Here is a 17,313-nt window from a genome sequence, read left to right on the forward strand (position 1 = left end):
AATACGTATCAGCCTAAACTTTGGGGGATATTTATTATAGCAAAACGTAAAAAATATGGATTTTTTTTTTCAAAATTGTCGCTCTATTTTTGTTTATAGCGCCAAAAAATAAAAACCGCAGAGGTGATCAAATACCACCAAAATAAAGCTCTATTTGTGGGTAAAAAAGGATGCCAATTTTGTTTGGGAGCCACGTCGCAAGACCGCGCAATTGTCTGTTAAAGCAACGCAGTGCCGAATAGCAAAACCTGGCCAGGTCCTTAAGCTGCCTAAAGGTCCGGGTCTTAAGTGGTTAACTTCACAATTACAAGTTCATGCTCAAAGCATTGAAAAAGAATGACCCGTATTAGTATGTCTGCATTTGCTGCAACATTAAACTGAAAAAGTACCATGCAAATATAAATAAAAAAAACTTTTCCTTCACAATTTTACTAGATTGAAAAATCAAAACGGATTTATTAACACAAAGGGTTTAACATCTTAAAAAATAATAAAAATGATGTGGGACAGTGTAGATTTGGGCTTATCCACAAAGTAAAGTCATTCGCAATGCTTGATCCTTCCGAGTCCATCAGACATTAGTCTTTCTGCCAAAATCAACCGACTGACACTTTTTCTCCCACAAGGCTCACAAAACAGGTCTTGGCTGCTGTGTCAAGAGTAGGCAGAACCGTTTCTTGATAGTTATGCGGTGTCGCGAGTACTTATCATCTGGGGAGAACCGTGCAGGATGTGCTGAAGAAGTCGGCTGTCCATCTGGACATACTTTCTATTGAAGGAGAAGAAAAAAAAAATATTAAGTTTTGTACACCAGATCTGAAGCATGGGTTGGGTGCAGTTTATTTTGTGGTACCTGCTACTAGGCAAATACATCACATTCATTAGTTTACAATGCTGGCAGGTAGGTATACTCCATTTAAATTAAGCCTGGAGTTGTATATAGGAACATAAAGACTATCAGCCCAGGCAGGGTTTTTTCCCCCCACTCATACCAGCACCAGGCCAATCCAATCCTTAAAGGGTCACTAAAGGAAAAAAATGTTTTGCTGAAAAGACTGTTTACAGCATGGGTCTTCAAACTATGGCCCTCCAGTTGTTCAGGAACTACAATTCCCATCATGCCTAGTCATGTCTGTGAATGTCAGAGTTTTACAATGCCTCATGGGATGTGTAGTTCAACAGCTGGAGGGCCGTAGTTTGAGGATCCCTGGTTTACAGGGTATAGAGACATAATAGTTAACCGATTCCCTTTAAAAATGATTAAAAATAGATAAAAACCAATCATATAATGTGCCTACAGTTTTAGTTTCATTTTTGCTGTCGTTTCCTGGTTCTCTGATGTACAGAGCCAGAGAGCCAATAGAGGGCAGTGAAGGTTTTGTAAAACGAAACTGGATTGGTGCTGACACACAGTAATCACACCTCCTTGATTAGTCACCACAGTGAGAAATCTCCCAGTACTGTGGTGATCAGGAAACACACAACCAGGAAGTGTGCAGAACAGAGAGGAATTACAGCAGCATCAAAGCAAAAACAATGAGGACATGAAACCAGGACTGCAGTAAGGTAAAGGAAGCCATTTAGCTAAAAAATAAAAATTTCCTTTAGTGACCCTTTAATGCAAACCTAGGTTATGCCCAATCAGGGTAAAATAGCAGGTTTGCTAGCTCACCTCCATTGCTTATATTTACTTCCCTCTCATTCTGATGCATCCCTCTAACACCTTGTTAAATACCAGATATTTCTGGCTATGGAGATAGCACGTACCTTCTCCCATGGTGCATCATTGAGTGCTCTAATGAGGGAATGCACAGAGAATTCAAAAGCCTGTGTTTTTTAGTTATAGGAGGAACTTAAAGCGGATCTCCATCCAAAAATGGGAAGCTCCGATTGTTCCCACCCTCCTCTGTCACATTTGGCACTTTTGGAGGGTACCTGGTTTTGACAGGTACCTGCTCCAACTTCTGGGTAAGATCGCAGCGGCGATCTCCAAATATTTGTTTTCAAACACTTTTTTTGGCGTATCTCATTCCTTGAGACCATAAATGTGTCAGAAAAGTACAAATACCCCCTTTTTGGAAAGTAGACATTCCAATGTATTTAGAAAGAGGCATGGTGAGTTTTTTTGGTTTAATTTTTTCCCACAGTTCTTTGGAAAAAAAAAAAAAAAAAATCAAGTTTCTTTTCCCTTTTTCACACAATTGTCATATTAGCAGGTTATTTCTCACACACACAGCATATGCATACCACAACACATTCTGCTATTACTCCCGAGTATGGCGATACCACATGTGTGACTTTTACACAGCGTGGCCACATACAGAGGCCCAATATGCAGGGAGCACCTTCAGACGTTCTGGAGCACCCAGGCCAATTCTGACATTTCTCTCCTACATGTAAAAATCATCATTTGCTAGAAAATTACATAGAACACCAAAACATTATATATGTTTTTTAGCAAAGACCCTAGAGAATACAATGGCGGTCGTTACATATTTTTATATTGCACGGTATTTGCGCAGCAATTTTTCAAATGCATTTTTTTGGAAAAAGGGATAGAATTATGGCATTTTTATTTACTAGTAATGGCGTCAATTTGCGATTTTAATTGTGACTGCGACTTTATGGCAGACACATCGGACACTTTTGGGACCATTGACATTTTTACAACCATCAGTGCCATAAAAATGCACTGATTACTGTGAAAATGTCACTGACCGTGAAGGGGTTAACCACTAGATGACGCTGAAGGGGTTAAGTGTGCCTAGGGATGTGTTCCAACTGTAAGGGGGGGGGGGGGGGGGTGTGGGCTGTGTGTGACACAACAGTGATCACCGCTTCCGATTACAGTAAGCTGTGATCACTGTCCCGTCACTAGGAAAACTGGGGAAATGCTTGTTTACATCAGCATTTGCCCTTTCTTCCTCACTGTGACATGATCGCGGGTATGCCTGTGGACATCGAGTCCACGGGACCCGCGGTCGGAATCATGGAGTTTGCGGCGGGCGTGCCGCATGCGCATCCACAATGCCGCTCTTAAAGGGCAACATTATATAACACACACATTGATCTGCCAACTTATATCGGCACAAGACGGTCAGTAAGTGGTTAATGGACAGCAAACTTAAGTGTACGCAGTGCACATGTGCCGGTGATGTCACCAGCTGCTACGCACAGGAATATATCCTATATGGTGCACACTTTGGATATATTTTATTTACAGAAAATATATATATATATATATATATATATATACACACACACACACACACACACACATACATAAACACACATATACACATACACTGATGGGCACAGATTGGCAGCACTGGTGGGCACTATTGGGACTGCGCTGATAATCAGTGCCCTGATTATCAGTACACATGTCCAGGGCCGAAACAACTAATCGATTAATCGACAACTAATTGATTATGAAATTAATCGATTACAATTTTCACGATTAAAGCGGAGGTTCACCCAAACAACATCTATAGAAGAGCAAATTCTTTATACTACCAACATGTACAGTAGGCACTTTTTTTTTAGGCTGTACATACCTTATTATCGCTATTTTAAATTCGGCTTCCGGGTACTCACTCCCACGGGAGTAGGCGTTTCTATCCTGAGGTGCAATGTAATCTGGGAGTTCGCCCAGATGAGTGATGTCCTTCAGAAAAAGTTAGCCCTGGCAGATAAGGCCCCCCCCCCCTGTATTGCGTAGGCGCGTCACAAACCTCAACAGAGTTTCTGAAAGCAGCCGAACATGTAGAGCTGCGAGTCAGCTCTACACGGCGCCTGCGCACCGACTAGGAGCTGTGTAGAGCTGACTGCGCAGGCACCGTATAAAGATGACTCACAGTTCTACATGTTCGGCTACTTTCGGAAACTCCGTTGAGGTTCGTGATGCACCTACGCAATACGGGGGGGATGTTATTTGGGTGAACCTCCGCTTTGATCGGCCAGTAACATAATGGGGTTAAAAAAAAAAAAAAAGCCCTTTATAGTACAAAAAAGCAAATCGCTATTGTAAATATTACTTTCACTGTCCCACGGTAAAAAAAAATGAACCCCTTACAGTAGCGATTATTTGCTCTTTTTGTACTTATTTTTGTTTTTTTAACCCCATTATGTTACTAAACATCTCAGGCCCGGGGGTCACACCTCTGTTTTCTGTTGCTTTTTGCAGAAACGCACTACAGATCATTTACATGTTTTCCTATGGGACACGTTCACGTCCATGATTTTTTTCAGCTGCTGAGTATTTGTAAAGGGCGAGGACTTTTTAACGCAAAACGTTGCTATTTTTATTTTTTTGGTTCAATATACATCAATGGAGAAGCTGCAAAAAAGCATGTAATACGTTTTTGCGGCAATTTGTGTTTTGTAATCTGCCCAAAAAAGTTTAAAAATGCTAATTTTTCTTTTCTTAAGTCTATTATCCGATTAATCGAAACAATAATCAGCCAACTAATCGATTATGAAATTAATCGTTAGTTGCAGCCCTACACATGTCCCTTTTTAGAGAAGCTGTTATCAGCTCTCTTCATGCTGTTAGCATGAGGAAAGGAGTTCCGATAACCGGCTTAATATCCATGATCATCTATGATTGGGCACAGCTGACCAAGTGGTAAAGAGCCTCTGATTGGCTCTTTACCTCAGTGATCACAGGAGGCCATCACATGATGGCCTCCCTGTAGCTGCCATTCGGCTACAACAGGGCTCGTCGAAGTCCGGGCGCCAAATCACAATTGCGACTAGAATTAGCGACATGGTGCCTGGAGAAGGAAGCATAGGCCTGCAGAAGGCCGCGGCCTCAATTACCGGCCAGCGCACGGAGACACAGGATACCCCATCCTGTGTCTCCATGCGCCCCCACCTACCCCTAAAATGGCGGTCGTTGCAATACTTTGTCACACCGTATTTGCGTAGCGGTCTTACAGGCGCACTTTTTTGGGGGGGAAAAAAAATATTTTTTTTTTAATTGAAAAAATAAAACAGTAAAGTTAGCCCAATTTTTTTTTTATATTGTGAAAGACAATTTTACGCCGAGTAAATTTATACCCAACATGTCACGCTTCAAAATTGCGTCAGCTCGTGGAATGGCGACAAACTTTTACCCTTTAAAGTCTCCATGGGCGACATTTAAAAAAAAAAATCTACAGGTAGCTCTACCAATCGTGGCGATACCTCATGTGTGGTTTGAACACCGCTTTCATATGCCGGTGCTACTCACGTATACGCGTTCGCGTCTGTGCGCTTCCTAACTTTTAGCTGGCTCCTAGATTCCAAGCAAATTTGTCAAACCCTGGGCTACAGCACAGTCAGCAAGTGGTTAAAGTATTTAAAAAAAAAAATGCATTTGCAAGACCTCCATGCAAATACTGTGTGGCGAAATTGCAACGATCGCCATTTTATTCCCTAAGGTCTCTGCAAATAAAAAGATTTTTTTGGGGGGGAGTTCTAAATTTTATAGACAAAAAATACTGATTTAAACTTGTAAACGCCTGAAAGAGGCTGGTCTTTACAAAAACCTGGCTAATAGCTTCAACATTTTGTATTTCGCCTCACTAAGCCTAACACAGGCGTTTTAGTTTCCCCAGCAATGAAAACCCGACAGAGGGTCCAACTCTTCCCATGTTCTAAACCAAAAAAAAAAAAAAACTTTGTTTAGAGATACACGTTTAGTTAGCTGGGCACGGAGCGGTGACACATTCTCTTGAAAAATGTACGCCAAAGGGCCAAACCTGCCATCAGTGATGCGTGCACTCTGCAGCGGCGGACAGACTAGCACGTGAACTATGAGTTCCTAATACACCTGGCAAGCAGAGCCCCGGATGCGAGGACTGTCTTACCACGAGAAACTCCGGGCCCTCCACACGTTGTATGAACCCTGAGGAGAGTTAGACCACCCACAGCTGCTATTTTATGAGACTCTCGTCCTCACCTTCATGGTGTACACCCGCTCTCCTAGCTCGTTCAGGTAAAATTGCAGAAACATCTTAATACCGAGCACCGTTTGCCTCCTGGAACACCGCTTATCCTCGCTACAACAGCGTGCTTCTGTCCGCTCAGCGCTACTTCCGGTTATGGGCGTCACTTCCGGAGCCGCTTTCTGATCCGTCCCATAGGACGAGGGAGGGGGGTCAGGTTTACACGTGGCTGGTGGATCAGAAAACTTGTTGGTTGTACTCTGTTTAATGTAGTATTCATTATTATAGGTTATGGAGTTTTGGGAGCTTCATTGCAAAGCATTTACCGCTGCTGTGGCTTGTTACAGCCCACTTTGTATGGTGATTTCCATAGAGCAGTCCCAGGTTGTAGCTGAGCAGACTGTACTATAGTCCTCTTGGGTACACACATTAGTTGGAGCTAAATGTGCTTTGCTAAAAGAGCACATGTATGGTTGTGGTGGAAATAAGCTCACTGTAGTGAAAGCCGTCCCTTATAATGTCAGAACATGAGTAAGAAGGACATCTGGAATATGAGAAAGCAAATGGAATGTTCTGGGGGTGAGAACTGGTCCTAAAAACGACTTTCTCTTATTACACTGGCCCCCCACATTACAATACGATTATGCCTATTAGGTTTTTTTTTTTATGCTGTACATACCTATGTACAGCTAATTCACCCGTGGCTTCCGGGTTGCGAGTCCCGCGGGAGTGATTGACGTTTTGACAAAAAACGAGCTCCCCCCGTCGCGTAAGCCGCGCCACGATTGGCGAAAGGAGCCGAACGACGAGTCGGCGCTATACTGCGCCTGCACATCGCCGTTAGGCTGCTTTCGCCAATCGTGACGCGACGGGGGGAGCTCGTTTTTTGTCAAAACGTCAATCACCAGCATGTTAGGAACGCCCACTCCCGCGGGACTCGCAACCCGGAAGCCACGGGTGAATTAGCTGTACGAAGGTATGTACAGCATCAAAAAAAAACTAATAGGCATAATCGTATTGTAATGTGGGGGGCCAGTGTAATAAGAGAAAGTCGTTTTTAGGGTGAACCTCCCCTTTAACCTAAGGTGACCAGATTTTTAAAATGAAATGCAGGGACATATTTTTTCTTCACACCCGCCGCGTTACTGGGAACACGATGCGCGTGCCCGGCGGCAGCGATGGCCGCCGGGCACTCGCGATTGCCCATTAACTGAGCAGGACCGTGGATCTGTGTGTGTAAACACAGAAATCCATGTCCTGTCAGGGAGAGGAGACCGATGCTGTGTCCCTTGTACATAGGGACACAGATCGGTCATCTCCCCAGTCAGTCCCCTCCCCCTACAGTTAGAATCACTCACTAGGCTACACATTTAACCCCTTCCTTGCCCCCTAGTGTTAACCCCTTCCCTGCCAGTCACATTTATACAGTTAACAGTGCATATTTATAGCACTGTTCACTGTATAAATGTGAATGGTCCCAAAAAGGTGTCCACTATAATGTCACAGTCCCAATAAAAATCGCAGATCGCGTTATAACTTTTGCGCAAACCAATCACTAGACGCTTATTGCGATTTTTTTTTTTTACCAAAAATATGTAGAAGAATACGTATTGGCCTAAACTGAGAATATTTTTTATTTTTTTAATGGGATATTTATTATAGCAAAAAATAAAAAATAGTGTTTTTTTTTTTTTTTTAAATTGTCGCTCTTTTTTTGTTTATAGCACAAAAAATAAAAACCACACAGGCGATCAAATACCACCAAAAGAAAGCTCTATTTGTGGGGAAAAAAAGAAGTCAATTTTGTTTGGAAGCCACGTCGCACGACCACGCAATTGTCAGTTAAAGCGACGCAGTGCCGGAAGCTGAAATTTCGCCTGGGCAGGAAGGTGGTATATGTGCCCAGTAAGCAAGTGGTTAAAATACTATGGCCTAGATTCACGTAGGGTGGCGTAAGTGTGGGCGGGCGTAGCGTATCGTATTTACGCTAGGCCGCCTTAACTTAGAGAGGCATGTGCTGTATTCACAAAGCACTTGCGTCCTAAGTTACGGCAGCGTAGCGTAAATGTGCCGGCGTAAGCGCGCCTAATTCAAATTGTGAAGAGGTGGGCGTGTTTTATGTAAAAAAAGCCTGACCCCATGTAAATGACGTTTTGAACGAACGGCGCATGCGCCGTCCGTGGACGTATCCCAGTGTGCATGCATCGGATAGAATGCCTAAGATACGTCGAACACTGCCTACGACGTGAACGTAACTTACGCACAGCCCTATTCGCGTACGACTTACGCAAACAACGTAAAAAGATACGCTTGTTCCGACGTCCATACTTTGCATGGGCTGCGCCACCTAGAGACCTGCTTTATCTTTACGCCGGCGTATGTCTCACGTAAACGGCGTAACTAAATGCGACGGGCGCACGTACGTTCGTGAATCGGCGTATCTAGCTCATTTGCATATTCGACACGGAAATCAACGGAAGCGCCACCTAGCGGCCAGCGTAAATATGCACCCAAGATACGACGTCGTAGGAGACTTACGCCGCTCGTATCTTGGCAGAATGTATGCGTAACTGATTCTATGAATCAGGCGCATACATACGACGGCGCTCATTCGGACTTACGACGGCGTATCTGGAGATACGCCGTCGTAAGTCTTTGAGAATTTGGGCCTATATCTTTTTTTTTTACCAGAGATCCTAGCAAATAAAATGGCGATTGTTGCAATTTGTTATGTCACACGGTATTTGCACATTTTGTTTAGAAAAAGAAAAACACTTTAAAAAAAAAAAAAAAAAGTATTCACGCTTTAAAATTGCGCACACTCCTGGAATGGTGCCAAACTTCAGTATTTTTACACTGTCCCTTTAATTAATTTTTTTAATCACTTTTATTCCTATTACAAGAAATGTAAACATCCCTTGTAATATGAATAAGGCATAACAGTTCCTCTTTATGGAGACATCTAGGGTCAATGAGACCCCAGATAACTCCTCTACCCTGGAAAGCATGAGAAAAAAAACATTGATCTCTGTATTTCAGCCAGCGCCAGAACTGACTTCATGACATCGCTTCCAACCTCCCAGGGTCATAGAGATGGCCAGGTCCATCCGGCCCACGGCCAGCTCTATGGTAATCCCGTGCCAGATTGTTAATCCGTCCTCCCGATCGCACAGGAGTAATCAGAGAGACACCGGAGGGAGTCCCTTCCCACTGCCTTTAAAAGCAACCCAGTGGCTGATTAGTCACTAGGGTGGCTTTTACATGTTAGAGAATGGTGATTAAACGATATCCTTCATTTTTTTTTTTTTTAACAGAAAGGTGATATCCTTCATTTTAAAAAATCATCCACTATGCAATGACCCTGTTATCTTTTTTTTATGAAATCTTTTATACTGTGTTTTTCTGCCTCTGTGAACTCCTGAGCCTCTCCCTTCTCTCCCCCCCCCCCCCCCCCCTTCTGTTGTCCTCTCAAAATAGCTCAACACACAGCCATTAATGACTAAACTGCTGGCAACAAAAGTGAGTGGAAATTTACAAACTGGGACCAAAGTGACACTATTTTGTGTGGCCACCATTATTTTCCAGCACTGCCTCAACCCTTTTGGGCATGGAGTTCACCAGAGCTTCACAGGTTGCCACTGGATTTCTCTTCCACTCCTTCATGACGACATCACGGAGCTGGTGGATGTTAGAGACTTTCCGCTCCTCCACTTTCCCTTTGAGGATGCCCCACAGATGCTCAATAGGGTTTAGCTCTGGAGACATGCTTGATCAGTCCATCACCTTTACCCTTAGCTTTTTTAGCAAAGCAGTGGTCATCTTGGAGGTGTGTTTGGAGTTGTTATCATGTTGGAATACTGCCCTGCGGCCCGGTCTCCGAAGGGAGGGGATCATGGTTTGCTTCAGTATGTCACATTACATGTTGGCATTCATGGTTCCCTCAATGAACTGTAGCTCCCCAGTGCCAGCAGTACTCATGCAGCCCCAGACCATGACACTCCCACCACCATGCTTGACTGTAGACAAGACACACTTGTCTTTGTACTCCTCACCTGGTTGCCGTCACACACACTTGACACAATCAGAACCAAATAAGTTTATCTTGGTCTCATCAGACCTCAGGACATGGTTCCAGTAATCCCTATCCTTAGTCTGCTTATTCTCAGACTTTCTTGTGCATCATCTTCTGGGACAACAGCCATGCAGACCAATTCGATGCAGCGTGCAGCGTATGGTCTGAGCACTGACAGGCTGACCCCCCCCCCCACCCCTTCAACCTCTGCAGCAATGCTGGCAGCACTTGTACGTCTATTTCCCAATGACAACCTCTGGATATGATGCTGAGCACGTGCCCTCAACTTCTTTGGTCTTGGCAATCTTATTGTAGCCTAGGCTATCTGAATGTAGAGCAACAATACTTTTTTTCAGATCCTCAGAGAGTTCTTTGCCATAAGATGCCATGTTGAACTTCCAGTGACCAGTATGAGAGAGTGAGAGCGATAACACCAAATTTAACACACTTGCTCCCCATTCACACCTGATGCCACGTACACATGAGCAGTTTTCCTGTCGGAAAAAAAAACAATGGTTTTCCCAACGGATTTCCTCTCAAGCCTGCCTTGCATACACACGGTCACACAAAAGTTCGGTGAACTTTTGACTGCCAAGAACGTAAAAGACTACGACGAGGCAAGAAAATGAAGTTCATTGCTTCTGAGCATGCGTCAAATTGTTTCCGGGCATGCGTCGGAATTTTGCGGGTCGGAATTTGTACACACGATCCGAAATTCCGAACAGTTTTTTTCCTGTTGGGAAAAAAAGAGATCCTGCTTCTTTTTCCAGCAGTTTTCCTGTTGGAAAAAGTCTGATGGAGCATACACACGGTCAGGATTCCCGACCAAAAGCTCTCATCAGACTTTTTCCAACAGGAAAACCGATCGTGTGTACGGGGCATGATACCTTGTAACACTGATGAGTCACATGCACCGGGGAGGGAAAATGGCTAATTGGGTGCCAATTTGGACATTTTCATTTAGGGGTGTACTCACGCTTGTTGCCAGCGGTTTAGACATTAATAGCTGTGTGTTGAGTTATTTTGAGGGGACAGCAAATGTACACTGTTATACAAGCTGTACACTCACTACTTTACACTGTAGCAAAGTGTAATTTCTTCAGTGTTGTCACATGAAAAGATATAATAAATATTTTCAAAAATGTAAGGGGTGTACTTACTTTTGTGAGATACTCTATCTATCTATCTATCTATCTATCTATCTATCTATCTATCTATCTATCTATCTATCTATCTATCTATCTATCTATCTATCTATCTATCTATCTATCTATCTATCTATCTATCTATCTATCTATCTATCTATCCAGTGGATTAAAAAAGTCTACATCCCGGGTGTCAGGTTTCTGTGATGTGAATGAGACATATAGCTAGATTCACCGACCTAACTCAGAATCTGCGCCGACCTATGTTTAAGTGTATTCTCAAACAGGGATTCGCTTAAACATATCTAAGATACGACGGCTTGCGCCGTCCTATCTTAGGTTGCAATATTGAGGCTGGCCGCTAGGTGGCGCTTCCATTGCGGTCGGCGTAGAATATGTAAATCAGTAGATACGCCTATTCACGAACGTATGCCCGGCCGCCGCAGTACATTTACGCCGTTTACGTAAGAGATAGGCCGCCTAAAGTTAAAACTGCCCCCTAGGTGGCGTAGCCAATGTTAAAGTATGGCCGCCGTTCCCGCTTCGAAATTCGAAAATTTTACGTCGTTTGCGTAAGTCGTCTGTGAATAGGGATTTACGTTGTTTACGTCCACATCGAAATCAATAAGCCCGTGCGGCGGACTTAGCCGCAATGCACACTGGGAAGTATAGGCGCCCGGCGCATGCGCAGTTGATAAAAAACGTCAAACACGTCGGGTCAAGCCTCATTGCCATAAAACACGCCCCCTCAGACAAATTTGAATAAGGCGCCCTTACGCCCGCCCGCTTTAGGCTACGCCGCCGTAACTTAGCAGGCAAGTACTTTGAGAATCAAATACTTGCCTCGCTAACTTACGGCGGCGTAGCCTAAACACGCTAAGCTACGCCGCTGCAAATTTGCGGCCATCTCTCTGAATCTGGCTAAAAGATTTTCTTTTAGGTGGAGGGAAGTAAAAACAACAAACTAAAATAATATGGTTGCATACCCTTAAACTAATACTTTGTTGAAGCACCTTTTGATTTTATTACATCACTCAGTCTTTTTGGGTATGAATCTATCAGCATGGCACATCTTGACTTGGCAATATTTGCCCACTGTTCTTTGCAAAAACACCCCAAATCTGTCAGATTGCGAGGCCATCTCCTGTGCACAGCCCTCTTCAGGTCACCCCACAGATTTTCAATCGGATTCAGGTCTGGGCTCTGGCTGGGCCATTCCAAAACTTTAATGCTCTTCTGGTGAAGCCATTCCTTTGTTGACTTGGATATATGCTTTGGGTCGTTGTCATGCTGAAAGATGACTTTCCTCTTCATGTTTAGCTTTTTAGGAGAAGCCTGAAGGTTTTGTGCCAATATTGACTGGAATTTGGAACTGTTCATTATTCCCTCTACCTTGACTAAGGCCCCTGTTCCAGCTGAAAAAAAACAGCCCAAAAACACAATGCTGTCACCACCATGCTTCCATGTATGTATGGTGTTCTTTTGGTGATGTGCAGTGTTGTTTTTGTGCCAAACATGTCTTTTGGAATTATGGCTAAAAAGTTCAACCTTGGTTTCATCAGACCATAACACATTTTCCCACATGCTTTTGGAAGACTTTTTTTAGTAAGAAATGACTTCCGTCATGCAGGGCTCAAGTCCTGCGGGAACGCGTGGGAACGGAGTCCCTGCACTTTTTTCACAGCAGGAACTCAGTTCCCTTTGCAGGACTAGAGCAGCCGAGAGCAGCCGAGCCAATCCTTCACTAAGCGGCGATGCCCAGCTCGAGTCACTGTCAGGGGCAGGCGAACCTTAGTAATCCTTTATGTTACTGGCCGCTTCCTGTATATGGATTCATCGCGTAGTGTGCGGGTATTCCGTCACTTCCTCGATGCCGCAATGTCTCCTAGGAGCTTTTGTCATTGTTCCCAGGAGACATTGCGGAGGTCTGCTGCGAGTTATCGCGGGATTTAGAAAGAACTTGCTTCTAGTAATTAAAACATGCGGTTTAGTAATTATACATATAAATGTATCATTTATTTATTTTTTTGGTGGGGGAGTGGATCTTGGGTAGGAGTTCCCACACTTTTTTCCCCAGGACTTAACCCCTGCCGTCATGCCACTCTACCCCAAGGCCCAGACATATGAAGAATACGGGAGATTGTTGTCACATGTACCACACAGCCAGTACTTGCCAGATATTCCTGCAGCTCCTTTAATGTTGCTGTAGGCCTCTTGGCAGCCTCCCTGACCAGTTTTCTTCTTGTCTTTTCTGGTACAATGTTTTTATTGACATAAAGAAAAAAAAAAGGAGAGAAACCAAATAACAAATTCCTACGCGGGGATATGGGCATGGAGCATAAGACAGAAGATCACATGTAGATATACAATAAAATAAACAATAAAAACGTAAAGGTATAAATTATAGACTAACACTGACCTGCAGGCCAAGGCCGGGGGTCCGTGCTTTATGCCCGAGCCTATAGGCCCAGGGGCTAATGTAGGTAAGGGGGGCAGAATTTGTCTTTGTACTCCTCACCTGGTTGCCGTCACACACACTTGACACAATCAGAACCAAATAAGTTTATCTTGGTCTCATCAGACCTCAGGACATGGTTCCAGTAATCCCTATCCTTAGTCTGCTTATTCTCAGACTTTCTTGTGCATCATCTTCTGGGACAACAGCCATGCAGACCAATTCGATGCAGCGTGCAGCGTATGGTCTGAGCACTGACAGGCTGACCCCCCCCCCACCCCTTCAACCTCTGCAGCAATGCTGGCAGCACTTGTACGTCTATTTCCCAATGACAACCTCTGGATATGATGCTGAGCACGTGCCCTCAACTTCTTTGGTCTTGGCAATCTTATTGTAGCCTAGGCTATCTGAATGTAGAGCAACAATACTTTTTTTCAGATCCTCAGAGAGTTCTTTGCCATAAGATGCCATGTTGAACTTCCAGTGACCAGTATGAGAGAGTGAGAGCGATAACACCAAATTTAACACACTTGCTCCCCATTCACACCTGATGCCACGTACACATGAGCAGTTTTCCTGTCGGAAAAAAAAACGATGGTTTTCCCAACGGATTTCCTCTCAAGCCTGCCTTGCATACACACGGTCACACAAAAGTTCGGTGAACTTTTGACTGCCAAGAACGTAAAAGACTACGACGAGGCAAGAAAATGAAGTTCATTGCTTCTGAGCATGCGTCAAATTGTTTCCGGGCATGCGTCGGAATTTTGCGGGTCGGAATTTGTACACACGATCCGAAATTCCGAACAGTTTTTTTCCTGTTGGGAAAAAAAGAGATCCTGCTTCTTTTTCCAGCAGTTTTCCTGTTGGAAAAAGTCTGATGGAGCATACACACGGTCAGGATTCCCGACCAAAAGCTCTCATCAGACTTTTTCCAACAGGAAAACCGATCGTGTGTACGGGGCATGATACCTTGTAACACTGATGAGTCACATGCACCGGGGAGGGAAAATGGCTAATTGGGTGCCAATTTGGACATTTTCATTTAGGGGTGTACTCACGCTTGTTGCCAGCGGTTTAGACATTAATAGCTGTGTGTTGAGTTATTTTGAGGGGACAGCAAATGTACACTGTTATACAAGCTGTACACTCACTACTTTACACTGTAGCAAAGTGTAATTTCTTCAGTGTTGTCACATGAAAAGATATAATAAATATTTTCAAAAATGTAAGGGGTGTACTTACTTTTGTGAGATACTCTATCTATCTATCTATCTATCTATCTATCTATCTATCTATCTATCTATCTATCTATCTATCTATCTATCCAGTGGATTAAAAAAGTCTACATCCCGGGTGTCAGGTTTCTGTGATGTGAATGAGACATATAGCTAGATTCACCGACCTAACTCAGAATCTGCGCCGACCTATGTTTAAGTGTATTCTCAAACAGGGATTCGCTTAAACATATCTAAGATACGACGGCTTGCGCCGTCCTATCTTAGGTTGCAATATTGAGGCTGGCCGCTAGGTGGCGCTTCCATTGCGGTCGGCGTAGAATATGTAAATCAGTAGATACGCCTATTCACGAACGTATGCCCGGCCGCCGCAGTACATTTACGCCGTTTACGTAAGAGATAGGCCGCCTAAAGTTAAAACTGCCCCCTAGGTGGCGTAGCCAATGTTAAAGTATGGCCGCCGTTCCCGCTTCGAAATTCGAAAATTTTACGTCGTTTGCGTAAGTCGTCTGTGAATAGGGATTTACGTTGTTTACGTCCACATCGAAATCAATAAGCCCGTGCGGCGGACTTAGCCGCAAAGCACACTGGGAAGTATAGGCGCCCGGCGCATGCGCAGTTGATAAAAAACGTCAAACACGTCGGGTCAAGCCTCATTGCCATAAAACACGCCCCCTCAGACAAATTTGAATAAGGCGCCCTTACGCCCGCCCGCTTTAGGCTACGCCGCCGTAACTTAGCAGGCAAGTACTTTGAGAATCAAATACTTGCCTCGCTAACTTACGGCGGCGTAGCCTAAACACGCTAAGCTACGCCGCCGCAAATTTGCGGCCATCTCTCTGAATCTGGCTAAAAGATTTTCTTTTAGGTGGAGGGAAGTAAAAACAACAAACTAAAATAATATGGTTGCATACCCTTAAACTAATACTTTGTTGAAGCACCTTTTGATTTTATTACATCACTCAGTCTTTTTGGGTATGAATCTATCAGCATGGCACATCTTGACTTGGCAATATTTGCCCACTGTTCTTTGCAAAAACACCCCAAATCTGTCAGATTGCGAGGCCATCTCCTGTGCACAGCCCTCTTCAGGTCACCCCACAGATTTTCAATCGGATTCAGGTCTGGGCTCTGGCTGGGCCATTCCAAAACTTTAATGCTCTTCTGGTGAAGCCATTCCTTTGTTGACTTGGATATATGCTTTGGGTCGTTGTCATGCTGAAAGATGACTTTCCTCTTCATGTTTAGCTTTTTAGGAGAAGCCTGAAGGTTTTGTGCCAATATTGACTGGAATTTGGAACTGTTCATTATTCCCTCTACCTTGACTAAGGCCCCTGTTCCAGCTGAAAAAAAACAGCCCAAAAACACAATGCTGTCACCACCATGCTTCCATGTATGTATGGTGTTCTTTTGGTGATGTGCAGTGTTGTTTTTGTGCCAAACATGTCTTTTGGAATTATGGCTAAAAAGTTCAACCTTGGTTTCATCAGACCATAACACATTTTCCCACATGCTTTTGGAAGACTTTTTTTAGTAAGAAATGACTTCCGTCATGCAGGGCTCAAGTCCTGCGGGAACGCGTGGGAACGGAGTCCCTGCACTTTTTTCACAGCAGGAACTCAGTTCCCTTTGCAGGACTAGAGCAGCCGAGAGCAGCCAAGCCAATCCTTCACTAAGCGGCGATGCCCAGCTCGAGTCACTGTCAGGGGCAGGCGAACCTTAGTAATCCTTTATGTTACTGGCCGCTTCCTGTATATGGATTCATCGCGTAGTGTGCGGGTATTCCGTCACTTCCTCGATGCCGCAATGTCTCCTAGGAGCTTTTGTCATTGTTCCCAGGAGACATTGCGGAGGTCTGCTGCGAGTTATCGCGGGATTTAGAAAGAACTTGCTTCTAGTAATTAAAACATGCGGTTTAGTAATTATACATATAAATGTATCATTTATTTATTTTTTTGGTGGGGGAGTGGATCTTGGGTAGGAGTTCCCACACTTTTTTCCCCAGGACTTAACCCCTGCCGTCATGCCACTCTACCCCAAGGCCCAGACATATGAAGAATACGGGAGATTGTTGTCACATGTACCACACAGCCAGTACTTGCCAGATATTCCTGCAGCTCCTTTAATGTTGCTGTAGGCCTCTTGGCAGCCTCCCTGACCAGTTTTCTTCTTGTCTTTTCTGGTACAATGTTTTTATTGACATAAAGAAAAAAAAAAGGAGAGAAACCAAATAACAAATTCCTACGCGGGGATATGGGCATGGAGCATAAGACAGAAGATCACATGTAGATTTACAATAAAATAAACAATAAAAACGTAAAGGTATAAATTATAGACTAACACTGACCTGCAGGCCAAGGCCGGGGGTCCGTGCTTTATGCCCGAGCCTATAGGCCCAGGGGCTAATGTAGGTAAGGGGGGCAGAATTTGCCTCTATAATGAGAAAAAAAAGAAGGGAAAAAAGAGAGGGGGTGGG

The 17,313-nt window shown here is 44.0% G+C and overlaps 1 protein-coding gene across 1 annotated transcript; it reads right to left on the bottom strand.

Annotated features, from left to right (window-relative positions):
* Positions 1-431: 431 nt before the first annotated feature.
* On the bottom strand, positions 432-6,148 carry NOP10 (NOP10 ribonucleoprotein). The gene is made up of 2 exons (XM_040352784.1): positions 5,945-6,148; positions 432-769 (listed from the first exon to the last, which is right to left on the bottom strand). The coding sequence occupies exons 1-2, from the start codon at positions 5,996-5,998 to the stop codon at positions 629-631; spliced, it is 195 nt and encodes a 64-aa protein (XP_040208718.1). The 5' UTR covers positions 5,999-6,148; the 3' UTR covers positions 432-628.
* Positions 6,149-17,313: the final 11,165 nt, after the last annotated feature.

The sequence above is a fragment of the Rana temporaria genome, chromosome 1 (assembly GCF_905171775.1).
Source record: "Rana temporaria chromosome 1, aRanTem1.1, whole genome shotgun sequence".
NCBI lineage: Eukaryota > Metazoa > Chordata > Amphibia > Anura > Ranidae > Rana > Rana temporaria.

Coding starts and splice junctions, on each gene's coding strand:
- NOP10 (XM_040352784.1), bottom strand. CDS start 5,998: ATGTTTCTGCAATTTTACCTGAACGAGCTAGGAGAGCGGGTGTACACC. Junction 770..5,944: donor AGCGGGTGTACACCATGAAG/GTGAGGACGAGA, acceptor CTCCTTCAATAG/AAAGTATGTCCAGATGGACA.